We start from the raw sequence: 21173 nt of genomic DNA, 5'->3' as shown, positions 1-21173 counted from the left end.
TAGCTGTTGTCCACTAGTACCACAATAATATCAGTCTATAAATCCACCAAACAAAACTTCCAGTTTGTGAACACAAAAGAGGTTCAATTCAACTTAAAACTTTCTGCAATGGCCTCTCCCATACAATCCCACCAAGGCATTCTTGATGGTAATTTAAAACAAGAAGAAGAAGAAGAGAGCTTCCCCTATGCCATGCAGCTAGTGAACTCTTGTGCACTGCCCATGGCACTGCAATCAACCATTGAGCTAGGCGTTTTTGACATCCTAGCCAAAGCGGGTCCAAGAGCCAAGCTCTCTCCCTCACAGATTGTAGCTCAGATGCCCACCAAGAACCCTGAGGCAACCGTGATGCTGGACCGCATTCTCAGAATGCTCGCCAGTCACTCTGTGCTTGGTTGCTCTGTGGTTGCTGATGAGTTTGGTTCTTACCAGAGACTCTACAGTCTTTCTCCTGTATCTAAACACTATGTGCGTAATGAAGATGGAGTGTCATTGGGCCCATTAATGGCCCTGCTTCAGGACAAGGTCTTCTTGGATAGTTGGTACGTTGTTGTTTTTTTTACTTTCTTATTTATCTTGCTCATTATTGCTCAGTTGATTATGATTATCAAAGTTCATGAAAAAATTGGACCTTCATGATTGAACTTTTGACGTTTTTATTTTTGGGGTCCATTAGGAATAGTGGAATACAACTACACAAGTACTTTACACTGTTCCAATGTTATGAATACTGTTCCTGTGTTTTTGTCCATTAAAACGGAATATTTCAGTTTTGAAGTTTTGGTATTGGGTTGTTTTGGTATATTGTTTCAGATTTTTTTTTTTGTACTTTTTTTAATTTATAATTTTTATACATATATTTCCTTATATATTATTGTTCAAAATCTATATAATTTATTGAGAGTTTTAAAACTATAAGTCCATATTTCAGTTAATTTATCAATTTCAAGTCTAAATATCTATCCAATAATTATAATAATACTATTCTAAATATTTATCAATTTCATACGTTTCCCCATCCAAAAAAAAAAAAAAAAAATTATAATAATACTATTTAAACAATTTTACTATTAAAATATTCTTAAAAAAAATTACTATTAAAAAATCAATATAAAAGCTCAAATTAAATATTAAAATAGTTTTATTATTCATATATTACATGTGGGCCCATAGAAATAAAGCTTTTGTCAAATTTCTTTGTCATTTCCAACAGTCTAGGGGTGTGCATGGGTCGGGTTGGGTCGGGTTGAAGGGATTTTTTGACCCAACCCACCATGGTGGGTCAAAAAAAACTCAACCCAACCCAACCCATCACATCAGTCCAACCCAACCCAACCCAACCCACATGGGTTGGGTTGGGTCGGGTTGAACCCATGGGTTTGAAATTTTTTTTTATTATTATTAAATTGAGTTGAAAAAAAATATATTAAAATATTAAAAAAAACGTAAAGATTAGTATCAATACAACTCCTTAAAGGCAAACAACACTAATGACTAAACAACAATAGTAATTTATTAGGATTTGTGTGAACTAATTGGTTTTTATATAAGATAGGAAGAACTGGCTATTTAAAAAAATTTATTAATTATATAATATATTATATATATATTGTGGGGTCCAATAGTTTATGGGTCCGGCCCACACGCTTATGGGAAGCCCACCGGTCCTAAACTGAAGGAGGCCAGGGCCCAAGCTCGAAACTAGGAAACATAAAAAGTGGCCCGAAGACACAGCCGAGGACGGTTTCGTCCTCGGCAGGTCCAAAACCTCAGGGATAGGAATGGAACACGAGTAAGCTAGAAAGATCAGAAAATATCCTGGGGAAGTTGTCTTTAATACCCTTCCCTGACATGACACTGCCCCTAACAGAGCCGGGATCTTAGGCTTTATGGATCATCTCCAGCAATTTTGGGATTAGACTGATGGGACAGATATCTGTCCTGGAAAGATCGACCCTACACGTGGACGAAGGACAATGAACGTAGGCTAGTATAAAAGAGAATGTTATGTGACCAAAAGGAGGGGGCTCTCCCATCTAGCTTCGGGAGAAAGACTTGATGAAAGAGAATGTCTGGATAATATACACCGGACACCACATAAAAACCCACCGACGGGTAACCGGGGACAGCACCATCGCTCCTCGGACATGATCCGAGGAGCCAAATCCTCCTGGATACAAGATTGAAGGGCCTGAATATCCAGCCCAAAGCTCGTTCTCATATTGGTTCACCTATAGTCCGGCCCGAAGTGTCGCCCTGTGATCCAACGCTGGCCTTTCAAGCCCACTCTCTACAAATATTATTGTGAGGGACTTTCCGTGTGCGAGCCCAACATCGTTTTTGGGCCGTTAAAGATTTTGTGTCCCTACAATTGGCGCCGTCTGTGGGAAAGACTTACGCGTTGGCACGGGTGGCGCAGGAGTCAGCTCTCTAGCAAGCGGAGATTCACGAGTTTTTCTCATCTCCAGCGACATGCAGTCGTTGCTCCGCCATAAGCTTCTACTAGGGGCTACGCCTTACACTGCTAACGGCGCGGACAGCTCTAGGGGCTTCCGGCCTCAAGCCGACTCTCCCCTCCCTGGCCTAGGGGCTGACCTTCGAAAAATAAATCAGTCTAGAGAAAAGACTACTTTAAAAGATATCTTACAAGTAATGGACAGAACCAAGGCCTTGCATGGTCCTCGGACCCAAGCCTATGGGGAAACCAAGTACAAAAAAGAAATCTTACAAGTAATGGACAGAACCAAGGCCTTGCATGGTCCTCGGACTCAAGCCTATGGGGAAACCAAGTACAAAAAAGAGATCTTACAAGTAATGGACAGAACCAAGGCCTTGCATGGTCCTCGGACTCAAGCCTATGGGGAAACCAAGTACAAAAAAGAGATCTTACAAGTAATGGACAGAACCAAGGCCTTGCATGGTCCTCGGACCCAAGCCTATGGGGAAACCAAGTACAAAAAAAGAGATCTTACAAGTAATGGACAGAACCAAGGCCTTGCATGGTCCTCGGACCCAAGCCTATGGGGAAACCAAGTACAAAAAAGAGATCTTACAAGTAATGGACAGAACCAAGGCCTTGCATGGTCCTCGGACCCAAGCCTATGGGGAAACCAAGTACAAAAAAGAGATCTTACAAGTAATGGACAGAACCAAGGCCTTGCATGGTCCTCGGACCCAAGCCTATGGGGAAACCAAGTACAAAAAAGAGATCTTACAAGTAATGGACAGAACCAAGGCCTTGCATGGTCCTCGGACCCAAGCCTATGGGGAAACCAAGTACAAAAAAGAAATCTTACAAGTAATGGACAGAACCAAGGCCTTGCATGGTCCCCGGACCCAAGCCTATGGGGAAACCAAGTACAAAAAAGAAATCTTACAAGTAATGGACAGAACCGAGGCATTGCATAGTCTTCGGACTCAAGCCTATGGGGAAACCAAATACGCAAATGAAAAACCAGATACACAAAAGCACGATCGGAGTACCCTACTTCCCGTTCGATAGATCGGATGGATTGTGAGGAGGTCATCATTCTTGGGCGACATTTGCGCGTTTATCACAAGAGTAGTCAACTGCTACCCCGGTCAGTTTACTAAGTTTGATTTATTACAAATTATCGATATATTGCCTGATAGTATTGGATAAGTTGGAGTGAGTTAGATTACGTTTCAGGCTATTTAGCTCTAAATATTCTCAAAGCAACACATACATAGAGCACATTCGTTCACAAAGTTGTATTGCCCAGTAGATCAACGCTTAAAACATGTAAATCAATTTCCATTTTTATTACAACGAAGAAATAGTACAGTGTACAATGAAAAGCTGGAATCAGCATACGTCAAAGCTTACTACATAAGCAAGAAAAAGAAAAATACAAGAAAGCTGGAGAAAGCCGATGAGGTATGTCGGAGGAAAGGTTGGCTACAGCTCCGAGACCTTATTCTTCCCCCGCGCTCCTACATGCCCATAACTCAGGCAGCCAAAGAAACCCAACTTGAGCCTGGCACCGTTGAAGGAAAGGTGCAGGGAGTGGGAAACTGAGGGGCTTTCTCTAAATATTCGCCTGCTGCTAAGCAGAGGCGCTGATGGCGGAGAATCTTTCTTCTGACATACCAGAGTGCCGGCATGAACAGAGCCTGCTTCGGATTTTGACTAAAAGAGGAAGAGACGCCGTTCCCCCTCGATGGAGATGGAGTACTCTCCTGAACTTGTGCTTCCCGTGCCCCTGCCTTACTGTTATAAGCCTCATGAGGACACGGCGCTTCTGCGGCGGAGAAAGTTCTTTCTTCCCAACCCTCGTTTTCAACATGTTATGCCAAGAAAGGAGAGCTCCGGATATGGGAAGCGTGATGTGAGAAAAAAATAAAAGGATGGGTGTATATATAAAGCAACCCTCTCTCCCTCCTATTTATTTGAAAAGACAAGATAATGGCAGTCAACTCACGCGGCGTCCCAAGGAGCACTACAGACAAAGTAGTCTTGGCTCAACTTCCAACATCAACTGCAGCCAAGAGACTCAAGGAGCATCGTAAAGGCGCGCCTCGATCCTTGGGGCGTCAGAGAAGTACTGCGTGGCTAGAGTTTGCAGAAATATCTCTTAATCCGCGGATTCATTGAATTCGCGGCCCAAGCCCGCTTTGCGTGAAGGCCCAGGGACACCCTGTTTGCCACCTCGGGAAATGCTCAATGAAAGGGAAAATCTGAACTCAAAGTCTTGGACAGAACCTAAGGCTTGCATGGTCCTCGGACTCAAGCTAAAAGGGAAAACCAAGTACTGATGCAGACATTGGTCTTGGACAGAACCTAAGGCTTGCATGGTCCTCAGACTCAAGCTAAAAGGGAAAACCAAGTACTGATGCAGACATTGGTCTTGGACAGAACCTAAGGCTTGCATGGTCCTCGGACTCAAGTTAAAAGGGAAAACCAAGTACCGATAAAGACACAAGTATCGAACTCAAGCCTAAGGGAAAAATCAAGTACATAAGATAAAACGCATAAGTCCTAAACAAAACTCAGGTTTTGCAAAGTCCTCGGACTCAGGCTTCTTGGGAAATCAACTGCCCGAATGAAGAAATTTCTCGGCTTAAACACTGGAAAAGGTTAAGGCTCGCGTATCATGGAGATGGCAGAATAACCTAATGATCGTCAACCTAAGGAGGCCATTCATCCGGTGGGTAACATGTCCTCGGATAACTACTTCTTACACCTTATCGAGCATTTAACACCCATCACGGCTAACTTTAAGATAAGTCTCATTCCTCACTGGTCGGATTGTTATGTTGCATAATAATTTTGTTAAAGTTATCGTGGCATCTTTTTATCAACGATTACTTTGGCCTTAGTTATTATTGATTCAAATGCTATACTATTATGCCGAGCAGCGCTTTCACATTTGTTAGAATATATAAACAAGACATACGAAATAGAGTAACACTAACTTTTATTAATATGAAAAATTGTTACAACGTACAAGGAAGGGCTTAAACAAGCCTATACAAAAAATGAACTGCTAAAACAATAACAACATCCGTAATACAAATAAGTAAACCATCAGGTGTCTTCTGAACTCGCCTTCAAAGTCTCTCTGAAATCTATGCCTCAGTGCTGCTCATATCAGGAGAAGAGCCTTATACAAAAATAATGAAGGAGAAGGAAGACGAATTGGAACACATGGAAGCACTTCAGCAAACTCTTGTCACTGAAGAATGCAAGGGAAAAAGAAGATGAAGGACATGAGCGGGAAGGAGGAGAAGAAGAGGGAAGCAATGAAAAGAAAGTAAAAGGAGCAAAAGAGGGAGAAGGGGAGCCATATTAGGTATGCTCATGAGAGAGCAGATGGAGATGACAAGGGAGGTTTTCGACTCAGTCACACCAGAGATGGGGTGTGACGAGTCCCTGCTTCGGATTTTGGCTAAAAGAATGGGGAGGCAAATCTTAAGCCTCCGCCATCCTTGCCCCGACCGAGCCATCTCGAGTTTTGTTAGGACATGGCGTTTCTGGGAAAGGAAGGATTTGTTCATGGTGGATTACTATGAGAGAGGTATTATTGAATAGGGAATAACCGGATGGAGGAAGTGGACTCTGGGAAGAACGTGAGGGATTCGGATATGAAGAAGTCACCCTCTGTCTTCTCTCTTTATATAGGGGACGAAGAAGAGGGAATGTAACGCATTCAGATCCCCAGGGAAATCCAGAGTATAACGCGCCGCTTCGTTCTCCTACACCATCAGTAACCGTTGTATCTGGGAGGTCTCGTAAATGGGAGGATATTAAAGACACGCTGCAGATAACCACGCGGCATAACGGCAACGTACGCAAATCCAGGAAAAATGGCTCGTAGACCGGTACGTTCCTTGGGGAGGGGAAGAGTCGCCAGTGTTGATCAAGATCCGAAGAAAGTGAACGGCAATAAGGGCTTGACATCATCAAAATCCACCTGTCCTATCATGACGTTGGACAGCAGGATTTTGAGGGGCTAATGTGGGGTCCAATAGTTTATGGGTCCGGCCCACACGCTTATGGGAAGCCCACCGGTCCTAAACTGAAGGAGGCCAGGGCCCAAGCTCGAAACTAGGAAACATAAAAAGTGGCCCGAAGACACAGCCGATGACGGTTTCGTCCTCGGCAGGTCCAAAACCTCAGGGATAGGAATGGAACACGAGTAAGCTAGAAAGATCAGAAAATATCCTGGGGAAGTTGTCTTTAATACCCTTCCCTGACATGACACTGCCCCTAACAGAGCCGGGATCTTAGGCTTTATGGATCATCTCCAGCAATTTTGGGATTAGACTGATGGGACAGATATCTGTCCTGGAAAGATCGACCCTACACGTGGACGAAGGACAATGAACGTAGGCTAGTATAAAAGAGAATGTTATGTGACCAAAAGGAGGGGGCTCTCCTATCTAGCTTCGGGAGAAAGACTTGATGAAAGAGAATGTCTGGATAATATACGCCGGACACCACATAAAAACCCACCGACGGGTAACCGGGGACAGCACCATCGCTCCTCCGACATGATCCGAGGAGCCAAATCCTCCTGGATACAAGATTGAAGGGCCTGAATATCCAGCCCAAAGCTCGTTCTCATATTGGTTCACCTATAGTCCGGCCCGAAGTGTCGCCCTGTGATCCAACGCTGGCCTTTCAAGCCCACTCTCTACAAATATTATTGTGAGGGACTTTCCGTGTGCGAGCCCAACATCGTTTTTGGGCCGTTAAAGATTTTGTGTCCCTACATATATATATATATATATATATATATATATATATATATATTAAATTAATATTAGTAGGAGGAACTAAGGAAATGCTGCTCTACAACTGTTTTTTTTTTTTAATTATTAAATATATAATATATATTTAAATATATATATATATATATACACACGCACATAAGTGCCCTACAATTGATTTTTAAAAAAAATTATTAAATATAAAAATATATTTTAAATATATATTAAATATGGGTGGGTCGGGTTGGGTTTGGCGGGTTTGTAATTTTATGACCCAAACCCAACCCAACCCGCCATAAAATTTTTTTTTTGTAACCCAACCCAACCCACCAAGCCTTAAAAACCGACCCAACCCGGCGGGTCGGGTTAGGTTGGGTCGGGTTTGGTGGGTCGGTGGGTTTTTTGCACACCCCTATCCAACACCCAGTCACGTGCTGGATTCACAAAACAAAAAGAAAACATAAAACAAGGCAAGGAAAAATATGTTCCACCAACGTGCCACTTTATAGTGCCTCTTTTTCTTTTCTTTTTTTGATAGGATTATAGTGCCTACTTTATAGTGCCTTTTTGGTTCGACTTTAAGGGGGTGAAAACGTGTTTTCTCAAAATAAAAATATTATTGTTGGTGAGTTTCTCTTTTTCTAAATTGCCCATAGTTTTTTCTGCTCCTTTATGCTGCTGTGCTATCTTGTCTTCTTCTTCTTCTTCTTCTTCTTCTTCTTCTTCTTCTTTTTTTTTTTTTTTTTTGTAATTTATTTACATATTACATATCTAATCTCAAAAAAACTTTTTGAATTCAGTAGAGCTTTTGATAAATGAAACATATGGAGTAGAGAGAGGGAGCAAGAGAGACTTGTGTGTGTGTTGTGGGGGGGGGGGGGGGGGGGGGGTGGCTTTGTGTGGAGGAAAGAAAAAGAAAAGGAAAATAAATATGAGGATGAAACCTGTGTGTGGCTGTATGCGGAGGAAAGTAAAAGAAAAGGAAAATAAGAAGATGAGAAGGAAAATAAGAAGATGAGGAAGAAATGAACGAGTGGATAAGAAAAAAGAGAAAGAAAAAAAAAGTTTTTGGATTTGGGTAAAGCAATGTTGGAAGAAAATATAGGAAGTAAGAACACAGATTATTTCGCAATTTTTTTTTTTTTTTTTTTTTTACAATTGTGATGTTGTAGAGTATGTGGTCGTGGAGAAAAAATTATAAGTATATGTATAAGTGAAATACAATCGCTCATAGTCTACCATGTCAAAAACGTGATAAAGAAGTGTTAATAAAATTTTATTTTACAGAGATTAATTCTACCAAAATTGTTGGGTTTCAACTTTTAAGATAATAATTTTGTATTCTTCGTGAAAAAGAGAAATGTTATTTCCATAATATTTTCACAACAAATTCTAAGTGATAAGTTGTTATTAGTTATTAATAATAAGCAAAAAAATAATTTAAGTGATAGGTTCAAATTATAACTAATAACAGCTTACCACATAAGATTTATTATGAAAGTATTGCAAAAATATTGTGGACGTAACGTTTCTTGAAAAGAGAAATTAATGCTAAAGCCAAATATTTTTATACAAAATCTTTTATTAAGAGAGTCGTTCATTATTAACATAAAGTTATTATTATTATTATTATTATTATTATTATTTATTATTATTATTATTATTATTAAGAAGTTAATACTAAGTATGAAATAAATTTCCTTATATATACATTTTGTCATTTTTGGTAATTTATAACTCAAATCGCTACTTTTGTAATTGCTAGCTAAATATTCAGATTTTTGAAAAAACATTTTTTAACAGTTTTTACCAAATACTCTGCTTTTCAAAATAACCCAGTTTCATACCACACTTTTTAAAACTACCACTTTTCAAAAAGCTTATTAAAAAGATAAACCAAACTCACCTATAGTTTTGCTATATATTGTACACTTTTTACAAATATGTACTACATTTACTATATTTTATATGTTTACAATGTAAGTTTACATTGCAAGTATAATGCAAACCAATAAAAGTATTTTTCTTTTTCTTTTTTCCTTTCCCATTCCCAATCTCATACCATTCATTCTCTTCTACAATGCATTCTATGTTACAAAATTCTTCTTCTTCTTTATCTTCTTTTGTGCTATTTAAGTATAATTTCTATTTATTTTATTATTTTCTTTTTTAGTTCAATTTCTATTGAGAGCTATGAAACTGATTTTTAATTTATTTACTATAGTTGTCTAATCTGGCTGAACTTAATTAAATTCAATTTATTTTATGGTTCTTATAGTGATTTTATTATATTTAATTTCAATAAATATCATTTCTTGCAATTGTAAATATAGTCTAGTTTTGTTATATATTGATATTTAATTTCTATTAATGTTATGGACTTATGGTTTTTAATAAAAATAAGAAAAACGCAAGATGAAAAATGACATTTAGATGCTCAATTAGGTGTTTAGCTTGTTAATATATGAGTTGTGACTTATACTTTTGGATTTTAGGTTTTTTATTTTTTATTTTTTTTATAAACTAGTGCATGTAGACATGTATGTATGAATATAGTATGTCGTGGTTTGCATTTTTCTAGAATCACAAATCAATAGGATAGTTTTACCTCGGCCCTCCAAACAAAAATTCCTAGCTTTGTCCCTACCACCAATTACAACTTACATTGTGTTCCACAATATGGAGTTATTATTTTTGTTATGGTAGGTTCAATGCCATGTTTTACACCTTTTCTTTTTTAATTTTTTCTTCGGTTAAATAATTAATGATCTAAAATAACATTAAAGGGGCCGTTTGGTTCGTTTGAATGTTACATTATACCATAATGTTACATTATTGTAATATTACATTAATGTAATCTCAATACAAAAATACAATATTGCATTGTTTAAGAATGTGGTGAGATTCTCTTCAAAAAAAAAAAGAATGTGGTGAGATTAAGATAATGTAATATATTTTGTAATCTTAAATTTTATTAATGTTATAAAAAATAAAATGAACCAAACATTTTAATGTTACATCACTGTAATGAGCATTGCATCAAGTATAAATCTCAGTGAACCAAATGCCAATAAATCTGTTTCTCAAAAAAAAAAAAAAAATGCCAATAAATCTCTTCATTTATGCGTTTCGGTAAGCAATGTAGATGTCATGACTCATGAAAACTTCGGCCCTGGAAGCTCCTTTAATTTAGATGGGTCACTACTCTGTAGAAGAGCTCACAACTAAGCATGCCCGCTGTCTCTCTCAAACATATTCACTCGTATATAATACTCCCATTGTCCCACATCATGCATTAAGGCTTTGTTAACAAGTGTCATGAAGGCACAAATACTTACTGTGCTTACTCCACTAAAAGCATCTTTTGTCATAAAAAACAGCGCGCGCACCCAAAAGCATCTTTTGTCATAAAGCATCTTTAAAATAAAATTCCAGTATTTTTGTTCTTTTATAGTTATACTACCTTTTTTTTTTTTTTTTTTAAAAGTCTAAAGAAAATTAAGGGCAACCAGAAAAAATAAGAGACTTAAGGGTTTTCTCAAGTAAGATTACTCTTTCATTTCTATTCTAATTTAGTATTTTGCTCTAATTTGTGTATGTGCGCATATATATATATATATATATATATATATATATATATATATATTCTCAAGTAAGATTACTCTTTCATTTCTATTCTAATTTAGTATTTTGCTCTAATTTGTGTATGTGCGCATATATATATATATATATATATATATATATATTCTTGAAAATGTTGATGGGGAAGTACATCTAAAGCACCCATATGTTTTTTTTTTTTTTTTTAATTATTATTATTTATATTTATAATCATTTGTTTTGAATTAGGCCAAATGGTTGATGAGGATTAAAAAATCAACAACCTATCAACTTATTTATAGGGTGAATTTACTTGTATTTACCTTTCTTGTTTCTAGTACAACTACAAGATGAACATTTTCAATCATGAATATCGTTAAAAGTAGGTTTTGCAACAAAAATAAATATAATTTTTTAAAACTATTGACTTTGTAAATTGAATAAAAAACTTTCTACTAGTATATATAGTGCATAATCAAATATATATTATTTTTAGGATTTAGAACACTAAATTCTATTTTTATAAATGATTGATTTAAAATGTATAAAGAAACAAATTATGTGTGCCTTTAATTTTGTTAACATTGAATGGATACTAATTTTTTATAGCATATCTAGTATGTTTTCATTGAATTCTTTACTCTTTTTTTTCTTTTTTCTTTTTTTAGTTTATGCTTTGCTAATACTCACGCCCCCCCCCCCCCCCCTAAAGCTAGAACTTGGCCCTGTCCTTGCTACTCTCTTTTCCTTTCAAGTATCTATTTAATTATCAAAAAAAAAAAAAAAAAAAAAAAAAGGACAACTTTGGCACTGCCTGGAAGTGAAATTTGTTATGAAACGCTATTAATGCATGAGTGGATATCCTATGTAAAGGAATTTTTATTTAAAGAAAAAAACTGAAGAATTAATATAATATAATTAGACCTAAATTTATTAAGCTAATACTCCAACAAACTAATTCACATGCTACTAAAATTTTTAATAAATGATATGTGGTATCTAACCTGAACTTGTTCACAGGCCCCAATTGAAAGACGCTATTCTTGAGGGAGGAATTCCATTCAACAGGGTCTATGGCATGAATGCCTTTGAGTATCCCTCCGTGGACCCCAGGTTCAATCAAGTTCTTAACACAGCGATGCTCAACCACACTACTATTGTTATTAAACAAACCCTTGAGTCTTACAAAGGTTTTGAGCAACTCAGACAACTGATTGATGTTGGTGGTGGGCTAGGAGTTACTCTTAACTTAATCACTTCCAGATACCCCCACATCAAAGGCATTAATTTTGACTTGCCTCATGTTATACAACATGCTCCACCTTATCCTGGTATTATTTTAATTCATAGTCTCCTTTTTCATAATGGCATTTTCTTATTTCACTAGCTTAAAATGTGATCAACATGTGGTTTTTGTGGAATAATAATGTGTATATGATAATTTTAAAAGCCTAGATAGCCTATGGTGTATAAATAGTTAAATACACAATATATGTCGATAAAGAGAGGTGTTAACTTATGTTGCAGGTGTGGAACATTTAGGAGGAAATATGTTTGAAAGCATTCCTAAAGGGGACAACATTTTTATGAAGGTTAGTTCCATATTTAATTTGTAGGCGTCCTATTTTGATTGACCTATTGCCATGATTTAAATCCAAACTTGTAATGCTTATATTCCCATTGGATTGTCTCAAACTCTCAATTAGACCTTATCAAAAAGGGAAAAATTCTTAATAGTTCCTAAGGTATCATGAGATTCACAAGGTCCTAGTTTTGAAACCTCTCTAGCAAGCCTTTCAAAGGATTTCTCCCTATAATTATGTAGAGTGCATGGGAAGAGGGACTATACACAATTGGTGAAACAATCAAGTGCTCAAAAAACTTTGTACACCCTCAACAATAGTAAATAAATTAGATTTCTTCCAATTGATACAGAAATGGAGTCAAATTACAAGAACTCAATTGCCACATCAAACGGGATAGGGATTAAGTTATGAGTTATGACATATAATCTCACTTTATTACCATTATGGACAATTTTATATATAAAAAATAAGTATATGGACAATTTCTTTGATTTTTTAACAGTAATACCCTTCAGTATTAAGTATTCATTTGGATAGTGCTGAAAAGCATTTGGACAATTTCTTCTTTTTTTTTGAGAAGAGCATTTTACGTTTTCAGATGTGGGATTATGCTTTTCCAGTAGGTCTCGTGCACTGTTCACGAGACTGCAAGTACTTTATTTAAAAAATAAATTTAAAAAAAAACTTTAAAACTAGGTCCCACAGTACTATTCACACATTTAAATTATTTTGCTACAATGTTTTCAATTTTCAATTTTTAGCAAAATAAGCGATATCTAAACAGACCCTAAATGTTTTGTGCAAAAAATGAATATGAATTAAAAAAAAAAAAAAAAAATTGATGCCATAATTGGTTAATTTTGTAGTGGATACTTCATGATTGGAATGATGAACATTGCTTGAAACTGTTGAAAAACTGCTACAACGCTATTCCACATGATGGAAAGGTAATAGTCATGGATGCAGTTCTTCCAATTACACCAGATATTAGCAGTTCTACAAAGTGCACCTCTCAAATGGATGTGCTTATGATGACTCAAAGCCCAGGAGGGAAGGAAAGGACTCGACAAGAATTTACTGCCTTGGCAACCAAAGCTGGATTTAGCGGCATCAAATATGAATGTTTTGTCTGTAATTTTTGGGTCATGGAGTTCTTTAAGTAAGATTTGCTTGTAATATTATCCTTCATTTCTCTGAACCTTAAAATAAAGATGCTCACATCAAAAAAATTTGATCCAAAATTTCTAAGTTCAAGTTGTTAGTTTTTCATGTTCAGCCGTAAAATGAAATCCTAGCATCTAGAAATGCCTAAATTTTGCACCTGCTGAAGGCATGAAAAATCAAAGTTGTACTTCTGGAAGCATATTTCTGTGATACAATCTACAAAAATCAGGGGGCCAAAAGGCCCAAAACTGACTTTAACAGACCCAAAAACCAATTTTTGAAGAGATCAAACAGCTAGTGAGTGAGCAGCTCTGTTAGCACTCCTACTGACCCGTCTAAAGGAGCAACCAGTGCCAAAGTTGTCATGACATCTACATTCCTTACTCAAAGACGTAAATGATGAGACTTAGGGTCTATTTAGATAGAACTTATTTTGCTGAAACTGAAAACTGAAAACACTGTAGCAAAATAATTTTTAAATGTGTGAATAGTGCTGTAGGACCCATTTTTAATGAAAAAGTTGATAAAAAGTGGAGTTTGTAGGACCTGTGAACAGTGTACAAATGCACTGTTCACAGAAGAACGGGTCAACCATTGCGGCTGAAAAGAAAAAAAAAAAAAAAAAAAACTGAGTTTTGGTAATAGAGGATCTTATATTATCACTTCAACATCTCTCTATAATGTAAACAAAGGCCGTCTGATGCAAGATGTTGGATTGCCATAAATTACCTTTCACTGTACAAATTTGCGCTAAATCTAACACAAATTAAGACAATAAATCCACTAACAACTCCACCTCTTACTTTTGCCACAGGGAGACAGAAACTTATAAAAATAAATAATAAATTGAAAAGTGTAGGTCCGACTGGAGTGCTAATAATGGTATCAACACAATAAAGCAGGCCCTACACTGACATAACCGAGAAAAGCCAAGAACTGAGATAAGTTACCTTCCCATCATCTGTAACACTGGCTCCAAACGTGTATTTAGGGTTTTCAGGATCTCTCCAACATAAAATATCTTCCGACTGATCCGTTCCCAAGAAATGATAGTATAGCTCATGATTAAGGTTAGAATTGGTCTCCGTTCCAGCATCTACATTTTCTCCCTCTCTACATCATAACACTACTACCATTATAGATTCAATATAAACAATCTATGAAATCTTAGAAATGATGTAATAAATCCAATTTCTCCTGCCCAAACATACACAATTATTTTTAGCAAACTTTTTCTTTCTAAAAATTGGTAAATGCAAATTTTAAAACCCACAATCATCAATCAGGATTCCAATTTTGACATTTCGCGAAAAATGTAAGAGCATGATGATGACTTACTTGGGAGCAGGATATCGGCTGTAGAAAAACCCTTTGCTATCATGAGTCCAAACAATGGAAGAAAACTTAACCTGAAATTACAATATATGAAATCCCTTCCATTAGCCTTGTCTCGGATTTTATCAAAAAGTAAATTGTTTTACCAATTTGGATGAATAAAACATGTACTAAGATTAAATTACCAAAACTCAGCCTTTTATTAATGTTGGCGTTTCTTTATCTGCCCAGGAAACGTACCGGTCTACGAGACATTCCTTTGAATTCATTCACAACGCGTTCCTGCCGTTTGGTTATCCAAAACGCGTCTTTAATGACTTCCATTTACGAGATTGTTTAAATTCAACGGTTTGTTGACGATGTGGGGAAGTGGAACGGGTACATTCTCGTTTACAGATTTTCTTGGTAATCTGGACGGATTAAATACCTTCCGTTCTACCCTTCATATAAGAAGGAAAGCAAGAGGTTATTTCTCCTGTTCAGAAACCCCTTTAACCCCTCTGAAATCTGAAACCCCTAGCCTTCTCTAGAGTTTACTTTACCCATTAGTTATACTTTAACTTGTAACTCGTTCAAAATAGGAGTAAGTAATGAAGGAACCATACCCTTCTCAGAAATACCATGTTCTTATGAAGCTAAAAATGGCTCGGTCAGGGCAAGGATGGCGGAGACTAAAATCCTTTTTACCCTCCTTTCAGCCAAAATCCGAAGCAGGGGCTCGTCACCTCAAACTTTCGGCGTGACTGAGCTGGGGTCACCCATTATCAGTACCAGCCGCTCTCTCATGAGTATAGCTAACATGGCACCAGCGTGTTAGGAGTCAGTACTGACGCAGGGACTAAGTGCCCCTGCTTCTTCCTCTCTTCGTTCACTGGTGCCTCCTTTTGCCTCTCTTTCTTCTTCTTTCCACCACCAGATCCATCCTGGTGCTTTTCCTTCTTCCTCTTCTTCTCCTCCTTCTTTCTTTTCATCTCCTCCCTTTTCTTCTCCTCCTTCTCTCTCTTCATCTCCTCCCTCTTCTTCTGAAGAAGGTCCTCCTCTCAATATGGGCGCTACTAGGGCAGAATTTAGAAGGACTTTGGAGACGGGTTTAAAAAGACATCGGACTGTTTATTTGTCATATTGTTGTTGTTGTTCATTTTTTTTTTTTTTTAATCGTTTTTGTAGCTTGTTTTCTATGTAGGCTTGTTTAAGCCCTTCATTGTACACTGTAATACATCTTCATATTAATAAAAGACGTCTTTGCTTTATTTCATATATCCTATCTCTTCTTTTTTGAAATGGTTGTGCCGTGAATAGATGTACTATCCTGGGACTTCTTTTTTGTTTTGACACTATAAATGATGCTTAGGGCCAAAATCCTAGTTAGTAAAAGGATCTTGCTCTGTGCTTATTGGAATTGTCTAGCATGATAGTGCCGACTTGAACAAATGGTACTTAGGGCAGAAACCTTTATTGAGACAATAATGTTTATAACGAACTTAATAAAATTGTCCGGCACAGTAATGCCGACCTGGAAAAGAAATACTTAGGGCCAAAATCTCTTACCAAGATAAAAGATACTATTATGAACTTACGAAAGACGTTCGGCACAATAATGCCAACTTGAACGAATGACACTTAGGGTCAAAACCCTTGCTAAGGAAAACATATTTTTATAAACTTAATAGAGTTGTTCGGCACTATAATGCCGACCTGAGAAAACAATACTTACCCCAAAAATGGCCGAGATGACAGCTGAATGCTCGGTGCGGTGTAGGAGGTAATCATCTGAAGACATATAACCCAAAAATGAACAACCCCTACAGGTTGCTAAGTAATAAGGTGTTTCACCATCTTCCTAATAACTTTCATAGCGTTAACCTCTTCTAGTTTTTGATCCGAGGATTGAGCAACCTAGAATTTTTATTAAGTAGCCGACCTTTCCATAGGTTTGAGTCTGAGGACCATGCAATACCTTGGTTCTATCCAAAACTTGATTTCTATAAGTAGTTGGTTTCTCCATAGGTTTGAGTCCGAGGACCATACAATACCTTGGTTCTGTCCAAAACTCAGTTTTCTCATCTAAGTAGTTGGTTTCTCCATAGGCTTGAGTCCGAGGACCATACAATACCCTGGTTCTGTCCAAAACTCAGTTTTCTCATCTAAATAGTTGGTTTCCCCATAGGTTTGAGTCCGAGGACCATACAATACCTTGGTTCTGTCCAAAACTCAGTTTTCTCATCTAAGTAGTTGGTTTCCCCATAGGTTTAAGTCTAAGGACCATGCAATACCTTGGTTCTGTCCAAAACTCAGTTTTCTCATCTAAGTAGTTGGTTTCCCTATAGGTTTGAGTCCGAGGACCATGCAATACCTTGGTTCTGTCCAAAACTCAGTTTTCTCATCTAAAGAGTTGGTTTCCCCATAGGTTTGAGTCCGAGGACCATGCAATACCTTGGTTCTGTCCAAAACTCAGTTTTCTCATCTAAGTAGTTGGTTTCCCCATAGGCTTGAGTCCGAGGACCATACAATACCCTGGTTCTGTCCAAAACTCAGTTTTCTCATCCAAGTAGTTGGTTTCCTCATAGGTTTGAGTCCGAGGACCATACAATACCCTGGTTCTGTCCAAAACTTAGTTTTCTCATCTAAGTAGTTGGTTTCCCCATAGGTTTGAGTCCAAGGACCATACAATACCTTGATTCTGTCCAAAACTCAGTTTTCTCATCTAAGTAGTTGGTTTCCCCATAGGTTTGAGTTCGAGGACCATACAATACCTTGGTTCTGTCCAAAACTCAGTTTTCTCATCTAAGTAGTTGGTTTCCCCATAGGTTTGAGTCCGAGGACCATACAATACCCTAGTTCTGTCCAAAACTCAGTTTTTGGCATGGGGCCTTGGTTTTAGGGGGATTGGCTCCTCGGCCAAGCCCCTAGAACCATCCATGCGATTGACGCTACAAAGCGTAGCCCCTAGTCAAGAGCCATAGCCCCTAGTGGAACTTTACGCTAGAACACTATACCCGGCTATGAGAAATGGCAAGGGAACTGTCTCGACCTATCGCCTATGCCAAGACACAAGCCTTCCCCACAGACGGCGCCAATTGTAAGGACACGACTCGTAACGACCCATAACAGTGTTGGGTTCGCACGTAAAGAGGCCCAAACAATATCATTTGTAGAGCGTGGGTTTGAAAGGCTAGGCCTTAGTCACCAGGCGGCGAGTCTTTTCGTGGTGTTCATACATGGCTAAGTCATTTTCGCCCTAGGAGTCTTTCTCCTGGAGGCGGGCTGGGAGGCTCTGGTTTTTGGCCATTTTTCCCAGCCCCCTGTCTAGATTGTTCCCTTTTCCTTTTATATTAGCCTATGTTTTTTATCCTTCGTCCACGTGTAGGATCGACATTCCAAGACTGATACTTGTCCCATCAGCCCATACCCAGAGTGGTTGGGGGTGGTTGTAAAAGCTGGAGAGTATGGCTCTGTCAGGTGCAGAGTATTGAATGGCAGTAAAGGCAGCTTTCCCTGGTCGTTATACTTTCCAGCATACCCTTTTCTATTGGTGCAGATATTTTAGATTTTTTCCCAAGTTGTTTCTGTACCATTTTTGCCCTTTCTTCTTATGAGATCTCGGACATGCCGAGGACTAAATCGTCCTCGGCTGTGTCCCAAGGCTATTTTGTACTTGTATTAACGATCCTGGGCTATAACCCTTCTCGGCTCGGGCCTTGGGCCCCAATGAATAAATGGGATTGGCCCACGAATTATTGGGCCCCACATCTGTAAAGAAAAAAAAAAAAAATAATTTGATATTTTAATGAAATATAGTATAAAATAGATAATTTGATGTGTAATATTTTGCACGAACTAATGCGAATGTTCTGTGCCCCAAAATTAGAGCCGGCTCTACTTGCTATACTAATCCAATTTGAAGGAAAAAATTGGCGTTTGCCCTTTTTAAAAAAACAATCCAGCATTTTGCCCCCTTTTCCAAACTGATTAAGGAGATGCCCCTCTTTTGAAACTCGATTTTCTCAAAATCAAGTTAAGCTCTATAATGGCGTTTTTAAGGAACCTATAGTGATGTTTTAAGGACCTATAGTAGCATTTTGTAACTCAAACTCCTTGAACTTGAGTTATCGGTAAAAAAAAAAAAAAAAAAAAAAAAAAAAAAAAAAAATGCATGTAACTCGATTTCATGGAACTCGAGTTACAAAACGCCACTATAGGTCCTTAAAACATCACTATAGGCTCTTTAAAACGCCACATAGGGCTCTAGAATTTTTTTTTTATAACTTGATTTTGAGAAAATCGATATTCAAAAGAGGGGCATTTCCCTAATTAGTTTGGGAAAGGGGGCAAAATGCTAGATTTTTTTTTTTTTTTTGAAAGGGGGACATTTGCCCATTTTCTCCCCAATTTGAAATAAACAATACATGTCAGGTTTTGTTTATTTTATTTTTCCTCTACTCGTAAGTTCTTCAGTTATAACAAATATGAAATTCGTTGTGGATTGGCAGGATTTGACGTTGTACGAAAGGGATGCTGTTCTACAGGCAAATTCGAATTGAGTTACCTCTGCAATAAGCTCAGTCCGTTTACTTGTTCGAATGCGAATAAGTATGTCTTTTGGGATGCCTTCCACCCTACAGAGAAAACAAATCACATAATCGTCAATAGTTTTCTTGATAAGCTTCTAGCATATTTTCATTGATTGCTTTCTTCCAAAAATAACAATAAATAAATAAAAAATCTCTGATTTTTGTTGTGGTTGATTACCATAATTTCTCAATTAAAATATTTATTTATTTATAATGATGGATTTCTTTATCTATTTGTTTGGTTTTAGATTTTGTCCTTATTCTGTAATATAACAACAATGGCTCTATTGTAATTCAACGATAGAGGTCCAAATCCAATGGCAACTGGAATCTCGACGTGATGTTATTTATTTATTTATTGATCTTGCTAGACCTGAATTTGTTTTTTTGTGTATTTATCCACTGAAATGTTTGAGCCTAAATTAATGAGGAAAGATTGAATCTGATGTCCAATTGCATTAGACACGTTACGATGGTAACACGTGTGCATTTTTTGTCACATCTCATCATTTTAGCAGATTCAATACATTGGACCTAAGCTAAGTCTATTAATGAGAGTGAGAGTATATATTAGAGTGGGAAAAAAAAATCTACAATTCTAATTCAAACCAAGCTATCAAGAAAAAAATATGGTTATTTAGAAAAAGTTGAAGCCAAGGAGGAAATATTTTTTTGGCAAGAGTGGAATAATATAATTATTTACATATGTTCTCAAAGTTTGGTTTAAATTACACATGTAATTTAAGCAATATATCACTAATCAATTTTACATTTTCTTTATCAAAAAAAAAAAAAAAAACATTCTCTTCTTACAGCCTCTACTCAATATTTTCAAGTGAAAATTATACTTTTCTTCCCTAAACTATCACCCTGATTATACTTACCTTTTAAATTATAGAAACGCGCATGATTGACCCCAGAGTTATAACTTTATTTCAATACCCTTCATACTATTTGTTTTATACGAATGATAAAAGAATTTATATGAATGATAAATTAAATGTACATCAAAGGCATCATTCGCCATGTTAGCACTTACACAATAATAAAGTGGATTAGTATGTTTATTTGACCAAAAAAAAAAGAATATAGTGTCGATACCTGATTTACATCCAACTCACTGCCATGATTTTTTTTTTTTTTTTTTTTTTTTTTTTTGCGCGCGCTCTCCTAATCTAAGTTGAGCAATAAATTTGCAAACCATAGATATTGGCTCGGGGAATCTTTTATGCTCAAGGAAGATATTAGCAGGCACATATATTATGCATAAAAATTTTCAAGTACAATGGGAAGAACTGGCTAGCTGGGTAGCGTCATTCTCTTATTATCATGTTTTGTGTTGTGGACTTTTGCGGGGATTGGCTCCATTTAAGTCTACCTATATATGTGTGATGCTTTTGCTTGGAAAAGAAAGCTTAAGAACTATACTTGATGTGAATGGTCTATTTTAGAGCTTACTCTAATTTCTTGAAGAGGGGTACTTCCTTCCATTCCTAGTTCTCTGCCTTTTGGACTACTTTGGGCAGCTTCCTTCTAGACAAGTCCAGCCCTAGCTAAGAGAGTTGGTTCCTCTGAAGCAGGGGCGGCTTGATGCATTTGGGGGCCTAAGGCGAAAATTGATCATCTTATTTAGATGCAAAATTACTACTAATTAACATGAACTACATAGAATATTTTTTTTTTT

At 37.1% G+C, this 21173-nt stretch overlaps 2 protein-coding genes across 2 annotated transcripts in view; both read left to right on the top strand.

The window, feature by feature from the left end:
- Positions 1 to 19602, top strand: part of LOC126696868 (GDSL esterase/lipase At2g42990-like) — a 34308-nt gene extending 14706 nt beyond the window's left edge. The window contains exon 3 of the mRNA XM_050393595.1: positions 19409 to 19602. Coding sequence (XP_050249552.1) covers positions 19409 to 19602 — 194 coding nt within the window. The remainder of the gene's footprint in view (positions 1 to 19408) is intronic.
- Positions 44 to 13667, top strand: LOC126696866 (caffeic acid 3-O-methyltransferase-like). Its single transcript, XM_050393593.1, has 4 exons — positions 44 to 542; positions 11854 to 12164; positions 12361 to 12425; positions 13286 to 13667. Exons 1-4 carry the CDS (start codon positions 109 to 111, stop codon positions 13580 to 13582), a joined length of 1107 nt encoding a protein of 368 aa, XP_050249550.1. The 5' UTR covers positions 44 to 108; the 3' UTR covers positions 13583 to 13667.
- Positions 19603 to 21173: the final 1571 nt, after the last annotated feature.

The sequence above is a fragment of the Quercus robur genome, chromosome 8 (assembly GCF_932294415.1).
Source record: "Quercus robur chromosome 8, dhQueRobu3.1, whole genome shotgun sequence".
In the NCBI taxonomy this organism is placed as follows: Eukaryota; Viridiplantae; Streptophyta; class Magnoliopsida; order Fagales; family Fagaceae; genus Quercus; species Quercus robur.
The sequence above is the reverse complement of the archived record's forward strand: the minus strand, read 5'-3'. Positions and strand labels throughout refer to the sequence as shown.

Excerpts from the sequence above, each read along its gene's own strand:
- LOC126696866 (XM_050393593.1), top strand. The coding sequence starts at position 109 with ATGGCCTCTCCCATACAATCCCACCAAGGCATTCTTGATGGTAATTTA. Across the intron at positions 543-11,853 it reads AAGGTCTTCTTGGATAGTTG|GCCCCAATTGAAAGACGCTA; the intron begins GTACGTTGTTGT and ends ACTTGTTCACAG. Across the intron at positions 12,426-13,285 it reads GGGACAACATTTTTATGAAG|TGGATACTTCATGATTGGAA; the intron begins GTTAGTTCCATA and ends TTAATTTTGTAG.